At 34.8% G+C, this 7,809-nt stretch overlaps 1 protein-coding gene across 2 annotated transcripts; it reads right to left on the reverse strand.

Annotated features, from left to right (window-relative positions):
• Window positions 1-1,180: 1,180 nt before the first annotated feature.
• LOC108996452 (rhodanese-like domain-containing protein 4, chloroplastic) lies at window positions 1,181-6,473 on the reverse strand. 2 transcript variants are annotated; one of them, XM_018972358.2, is made up of 8 exons: window positions 5,665-6,473; window positions 4,760-4,862; window positions 4,562-4,648; window positions 3,262-3,336; window positions 3,071-3,145; window positions 2,882-2,962; window positions 2,636-2,761; window positions 1,181-1,535 (listed from the first exon to the last, which is right to left on the reverse strand). In XM_018972358.2, the coding sequence occupies exons 1-8, from the start codon at window positions 6,306-6,308 to the stop codon at window positions 1,488-1,490; spliced, it is 1,239 nt and encodes a 412-aa protein (XP_018827903.1). In that variant the 5' UTR covers window positions 6,309-6,473; the 3' UTR covers window positions 1,181-1,487. The 2 variants fall into 2 exon arrangements, with proteins under 2 accessions (XP_018827903.1, XP_018827902.1); XM_018972357.2 differs by having other exon boundaries at window positions 2,528-2,761; window positions 5,665-6,472.
• Window positions 6,474-7,809: the final 1,336 nt, after the last annotated feature.

A 7,809-nucleotide genomic window follows, 5' to 3' on the forward strand; every position in this document is an offset into this window, starting at 1 on the left:
GAGGGTATTTTTGAAATTTGACCAAAATTATAGGGAAAAAGACATAAACATCCATTTCGTGCACACTCAAACCCCCAACGGGGACTGTACGTAGCACGAGTCTTTCTGTTAATGTTGATGGATAGAAAACAATTAAGGAATGGTATTCTTTTGAGTAAACATATTCTAAAAACAATATTGCACATATTCTAAACCTAAGTATCCCATAACACATTGGTGTAAGAGACAGTAGCATTATGTGTCATTCGTTAATAAATAAAACAGTAAAAACTATACAGGTATGGTTTGGATAGTGAGACGAGACGAGATGATTTTTTATGAAAATTGAAAGTTGAATAAAATATTGTCAGAATATTATTTTTTAATATTATTATTATTTTGAGATTTGAAAAAGTTGAATTGTTTATTATATTTTGTGTGAGAATTTAAAAATTGTAATGATGAAATAAAATGAAACACTTTCACTGTCAAAACGATGCATTAAACTTGTGTGTTCCTTGTGCATCGGATGGTCCAGAACAAGTGAGTTCGAGTAGCATCTATATATTATTTAACACTTCAGTTTTAAGCAAATCGTTAATATATTAAGAGGCAGTTGTTCAATAAAGATTCATTCTGAGCTTGTAAAAAAGAACTGCTAATTCAACCTAAAGAAGAGATGCCCTTGGAAACACCAACTTAAAGCTCTGGTTTTTTTCCCCAATATATGAAGAGGTTGGGACACAAATCTTACAAACTACAAAGTCATACTTTCACATTCATTTGGATTTAGAAAATGTTTCATCCCACATCATCATTACAACTTTTTCAAATTTTTACAAAAAATATAATAAACAATTAAACTTTTTCAAATCCCAAAATAATAATAATATTAAAAAATAATATTCTAACAATATTTTTTTTAACTTTCACCTGAAACCATCTCATCTCATCTCAGAATCCAAACTAGCCCCAAAGGTGCCCATGCTCCAATCCAGAACAAACACAGTAGAATAACTAGTCTTCAATTATAAGCATCACATGTTGAAAATGCAATTTTAGAGAAAGTTCAGACAATTATGCATTTCCATTCTAACAAAATAAGATTCTCTTCTCAAGGTGGAATATAAAGCTAGTGTTTTTACCTCCCCCCCCCCCCTTCCCGAATCCTTGATGCACCCAGAAGTTCATGGACATACAGTTGTTCTGTTGCAAACTCAAAACTGGTGAAAGAAATACTATTGTCCTTATCCGAATATATCTAATACAGAAATCCCAACCAAAAGACACCCAATGATTACACAAAGTAGCATAAGAAACAAAAGGAAAGTGGCCATGAGAGATTTCTGTTTCATAGCTCATAGCAGTGTATTTTTTTTTTATTCTTTACTATGGATCTAAGATATCATGCAAGCTGAAAATTTTCACAAACTAGCTTTGCTAATCCCCCGACAACAGCTGCTTGTCATAGAAACAAACTGCTATATTTTTATGCAATTACAACAACTTTACGGCTGCGATGGCGATGGAGATGTTGGGGGCTTCAAATCTGGATACTGCAACCAGGAAGGAAAAGAAGGCGAGCATTTGTTCAGTGCATATACCACAGAATTAACTCAACAAATGCTTGAACATTTCATTGGATCAGCAATTACATCACTATGCAACAATTTACATCAGCAATTATGTCTTGCCTACAAGATTATCTTTCTATTATCCTATAAATTATTATTCAATTACATCACTTCTCTCTCTTGAAAACAGGTGGGGGAATAAGAAAAAAGGTGGGGGAATGGTAGATCAAATATCCATAAAGGTACCTGCAGATTCATAGGTCACATTAACCTGCTAGATAACAGCCTTTTAAGTAATGTACATACACAACCCTATCCATAAGGAGCCAAAGGATTCCTTACCCTGCTGGACCTGTGTTCTTGAATGTGCAACATCTGATGTGGTATGTTCCATTTTTGGTTTTTTCTAAATCTAGCAATCCCTGTTTTTAGCTTTTTAAATAAATAACTGATTTAATCAAAAGATTTAAGAAGTAAAAAAGAATGGTATGATCTATTTTTTGAAATAGTAAATTTCGTTTGGTCATACTTAAGATATGACATTTTTTGAGGTTATTCCGAACTGTTACTACACTATTTTATCTTTAAATGGTATCCTGTGGTGTTCTGATTCTCTTTATGCTTAATTATGTATAATATCTATAGAAAGGTCTAGTGCAAACTATAGCAAACAAAAAGCTCCCCACAAGACTAGAAAATGGCATGCACAAACATAAATGCACACATAGACACACGCACTCGCGCACTCATGTGCTCAACCCCCAATGTGCACCAACAATCCTAAAGATGCTATCAAGTCAGCTAACCAGGTATAAGAGCATACCACATTCCAATACCCACACCATGAATTCAAATGTACCGCATTGCATTAAATAATTAGCCACTAATGAGTATATCATGACCTTCATATTCCAAGCAAATAGAGTGAAGCAGAAAAATTATAGAATTCCTGAAGCAGTGGAAGTGATAATTACGTATGGATATGGAGAAAGTGATTTTGAAAATCCAGGAAGCGATTCTGCTTTAACTTCGGTTTTGGGCACTGAATTTATTTCAGGAATAGCTTTTCCATCTGTTTCTACCTTTGAATCACCAGCTACTGCTTTTTGTACAGTATTATCAGTGGTAGCAGGCTCTGGGATTGAATCAACAGCTGGAGGGAGAGCATTGATAATCACGGGTGATGGTAGAAGAGCCTTTCCAATTTGCTGAAATTCCGGACAATTCAGAATAAGTATAGAGGATATAACCGTGAATTGCAAAAGTATTTGCATTTAACTTTTCAAGATAAGTAATAGAAACACAAATTTCACACGAAGTTCAGACACCTTTATTTCATCACCAAGCTCCTTAGGGGCAACCTTTGTGTTCAAGAACTCATCAAGTTGTTGTATAGTTTCCTTTCGATTCTGTCATATGAAGCAATTTAGCAAAATTCCAAACTAGACTTGGATTATATGGCACGGTTGATATTTTATAAGCGAAAAATTAAGTACAGAAGGGCATTGGAAACTCACCTCAGCAAATAGGAGTTTCTTGCTCACAAACTGAATAATTGCAGCCGAGCCTAATACTTGGAGTATTGTTTCTATCTAAAAAGATGTAAATAAACCATCAAATGCAATTCCTGATCATGTCACATAGAAAGTCATTTACAGTAAGAAAATAAAAAAAAAAGGAAACAAAATTAAGGAGCTTTCATCCAAACCTCTGAAAAAGCCAATAAACCTAACCCAGCGGCTGCAGCAATCCCAAGGGTAACATTCAAGGCATCTAAACCCTCCTGCACAATAGTCATCATCATAAAGCATATAACGTCCATTTCAGAAAACATAAAGGCAAAAATGTTTAAAAGAAAAGATAAGCTAATGGGTAAGCTACTGGCCCCATGATAACTGAGAATTCATTCTGTTTTGGTCAATTCAATAACTGTACAAGCAGTGCCAGAATATTCTAGCATATTTACACAAGAACAAAATGATGACGAAATGTATTTACCATCTCTATTTAGAAAAAAGAACACATTTATTTTTACACATAAAGGCCACTATCAATCCCAATATAGAGAACAAATGCATTCATATTACATTAAGGATGCGTTTGGTTATAAAATTCAGCTGAGCTCAATGTAATTTTAAGCTGACTCTAACATCTAAACACCAATTCTCAAATTACTAAATTTATCTCAACTCAAAACCTTCTAACATGTGAGACCCACAACCTTTTTTAACTTAACAAATCTTTATACGTAGGACCCAAAACTTTTTTTAACTTTCCATAAAAAGTACTAAACTCATCTTAACATCCAAATACACTTTAAACTCAGTTTAGATAGGCCTCACATAACTCCCTCCACTACTCAACTCACTACTATTCATAAAGAGTTGAACTCAACTCAACATCTAAACGCAGCCTAAAAGGAAAGAGAACTTATCAGAAATTAAAAAAAAAAATCATATAGCAATAAAAGAAATTGTTTTATATCCTCCACAAACAACCCCCCCCCCACCAAAAAAAAAAAAAAAAAAAATTTGTACTCCTTCCATGCCGCACTAGATGAAAGTTATATGGATAGATCCTTTCATTTCCGAGGCTTTCATCATTGGATAGCTTGAAAAGGAAAGCACATCATCTGTTGTGGACTGTAGGGAATATTATTGTAACTGGGCAAAGTATTAAATGTTCAAAAATTTCCAATGAAACTTGCTGTCCATGTTCTCAATGAACCAGATATAAAATACTGAATATTTATTAGAGTTGTCTAACAAATGAACCTAGCAGGACAAAACCCCAGATCAACTGAGTTCATATAATTTATAGGTTTCCTATACTATCTAAAATTGTATTAATGATCAACACATCAACAACAATAAATTTGACTTCAAGTGTAAGATTGAGAAAAGAAGGGAAGAAAGGCAAAGAGAGATCAAGTCAAATGGGCATCCAATAGTTCAAAGATAGAGTTTCCATAATGCAGTAAACAAATAACTAAAAGCTTAGAAACATACTCCGACTGTGCCACCAATAGCATCTGTGAAATTGCTAAGATCAAGACTCAATGATTTCCTTGGTGGTATCCATGGAAGACCACTATTCTGAAAATTTACACAATAAAGTTTCTGAGTGATTATGTTTCAGGCATACATAAGATTTGGATGTTATCTTCAAAGCATCCAAAGAAAATATCAGAAGAAGAAAGGGAAGACCATCCATCCTCGGGGTCCTTCTGCACCATCATTTATTGCATATGCAGCTTTGAATCCATTTACAGTGACCAACTCCGCAACCAATTCGGAATTTCCGTTAAATCTGGCTTCACAAAAAGTTCAGCAACATTAGCTCCATATATTAGCCGTTATAATAACAAAGATCAAGTGAGATGTCACCCAGTCTGCTAGGCAATTGCAAATCATGTGAAAGAGAAAATGATCATATGATTGATTGATCTGAAATTTCAAATATGACCAAGCCTATGGCTATTAACTGCTTGAATTAATTAAGAAGTAATCATGATACAGACTGCAGATGTGTAACCAATCTCAACAATGTGGAAGATGAAAAATATATAGCACCCTCATATAGTCAATAATTCAAATCCGGAACCTGCGTGATCGAACAACAATACATGGCATTCATGTACGTTCACACCAATCTTGGCTGCTTGTATTTCAATTAAATGGGACCCGGGGGGTGGGGAGCATTGTGTTAAGAATAGTTTGGAATATCCATAGCTATAAAATCTCCCGAATCTGCTCTACCTGCTATTTTACTGCGTCATTAATGGAAAGAAATTGATCCAGGACACCACAATCTCTGCATGATTTGGTGATTTCAGCTCAAGCAGTAGATATGGTGCCCATTCATCTGGATTTCTTGAAATAAAAAGTCAACGATTTATGATATTCTCTATATCTATCAAGAATGTTAAATTTCCCAATGAATAGTATGAATATCGCATGTAGATTTTCTTTTCGGTAGCATAGTGCTAGTCAAGTCTTTTTCTTTTAAATTTATTTCTATTAGTTTTCCAATGCAGTGAAGCAATAGATATGCTCTAAGTTATATACAAGAAAATGAGGGAAAATTATAGGAATGCGTTTTAAATTCTTACTTGTCTAAAATGAACAATGTAGTATTTTCTGGTTCTCTGAACTTCAAAGAAAGCTTTTTCAAGAACCCAGGCTTGTCTGCTCCTTTATAAGCAATAGACACCGGCTTCTTTCTTAAACCCCGGATATCTGGGCTACCCGCTTGCCTAAATTCCGCCGGTGATCTTATATCAAGCAACTGGGCATTGGCATCATCACCTAGCTTTGCATAAGCATTTTTGGCTGACTCAAAACCCCAAGGCTTAGGCTGCTTCAGAACTTGAGATAAAATCAAGGGAACCACCAGAATGGCGGCACCACCCGCTATTAGTGTAGGATTCTCTGTTACAAAACTTAATACACTATCAAGAACCCCACTTGGATCAAGTTCCACAGCTGTAGAGCTAGTCACAGACTGTTGAAGTGCTTCCTCATATGATAAAGCTCTAGCAAGCCCAGTATTAAGAGCTGAAGATAGAAGGACAAGACCCCCTGGAAAACCCCTTGAGAAACATTCTTGTAAAGTTGATGGATGGTTGCATAAAGTAGCAGAACTTGAGAACTTGAGTGGAAAAGTAGTAGGGACTGATGAAAATTTTCTGGGTTCTTTCTTTCTGTCACGAAGAATGGACAAGGGAGTCAAGCATGCTGCATTGAGGGCCTCCATGGCATATTCTGTATCAAACAATTTCTGGGGAGCTCAATGGATTGATGGAACAGCTTGAACCACCATGGGAAATGAAGGGTTTATGCAGATTTTGTTTCTTTCTAGGATGCCTGGGTGGAGATGGAGCAAAGGATGACAAGCTTAGCCTTTGGGGTATGTTTGGCTGATTGTCTTTTGAGTGGAGGGTGGTACTGACATGGCATGGGAGATAAGCTTTCTTCCAGTGGTGAAATGACACGTTTCAATTGTGGATCAAAGTTTGGTGGTGATGGACTTTTTGTATTCCCATATTGTGTGGCTAAGAAGGAACTTAGAAAGTTTTTAGATACAAGAAAAAAAACCTACCAAAGTACACGGTTTTTAAGTCGGTAGTATGATAGCTTGAGTAATGATAGTATAGTTATCAAAGTGTATAAGGGTTAAATAATTTGTTTAAAAATATTAAGGTTATATATTATTTTTTTATATAAATCTCGTATTTATTCACTTCTTAAAAAGATTGTTAAACGCTTACAAATTATATGACTGTAAATATTATTATTTTTTAATAAAAATATATTATTCATGAATATTTGAATACTAAACAAGTTTGGCAATTTAGGTACGTAATCAAGCCTAGAAAGATTAAGACAAGTAAGTTCCCAATCCAACACAATTTGCTTGGATGAAAAGGATCAACTTCTTGGATGGATCACACAACTTTGTCTAAGTTTGTACTGCCAGGTGTGATCTTTATTAACTAATTGATTTATCTAAATCAAAATTACGAGTATTTCATTAAAGAGTTAACTTCAATGTCTGGTAATGATGGAGATTTTTACTTCGTTCATTATCAGTGACCTCAATCCATTCTTCCATTATTTTGATACATCCTTCTCCTTGGCCACTTGAAATCATACTATGCTATTTGTTGAATTCCATGACGATATGCTTAATCATGAGATGGTTTTTCAACAACACAGCTTGTAGCATCTGATCCTTCTAATTTTGCATTATTCATGTAAAGGCAAGGCTTCCCTTCATCAAATAGATGTTCTCGAAACAACTCTCAACATTTTTCACAAGAAAGGGACAAAATCACATAACCTTCAGGCATGCTTTTTCTCTCATCTGCATTTCCAACCCAATCAACATCTGAATAGCCAACTAATGTCAAGTTAATGTCCTTAAAATACCAAATCCCATAATCTACAGTTGCACTTAGATATTTAATGATTTTTTTTACTATAGTAAGATGTGATTCCTTAGGATTAGCTTGAAACCTAGCACACACACAAACACTAAATGCTATATCGAGTATACTTGCTGAATATAAAGTAAACTCCCTATCATGCTTCTATAGAGTGTTGGATCAATGTTCTTACTTGTAAGGTTTGTGCTGATTTTCACTGAAGTGCTCATAGGAGTACGAACACGACTCTTTCTTTCCATTCTAAACTTCTTAACAAGTTCTCTAGCATACTTAGATTGTGAGATGAAAATTCATTCTTTAGTTTGTTTA

The sequence above is a fragment of the Juglans regia genome, chromosome 7, assembly GCF_001411555.2.
Source record: "Juglans regia cultivar Chandler chromosome 7, Walnut 2.0, whole genome shotgun sequence".
In the NCBI taxonomy this organism is placed as follows: domain Eukaryota; kingdom Viridiplantae; phylum Streptophyta; class Magnoliopsida; order Fagales; family Juglandaceae; genus Juglans; species Juglans regia.

Coding starts and splice junctions, on each gene's coding strand:
- LOC108996452 (XM_018972357.2), bottom strand. CDS start 6,308: ATGGAGGCCCTCAATGCAGCATGCTTGACTCCCTTGTCCATTCTTCGT. Junction 4,863..5,664: donor ACATTGTTCATTTTAGACAA/GTAAGAATTTAA, acceptor TTGTGAAGCCAG/ATTTAACGGAAATTCCGAAT. Junction 2,963..3,070: donor AGAAACTCCTATTTGCTGAG/GTGAGTTTCCAA, acceptor TTCATATGACAG/AATCGAAAGGAAACTATACA.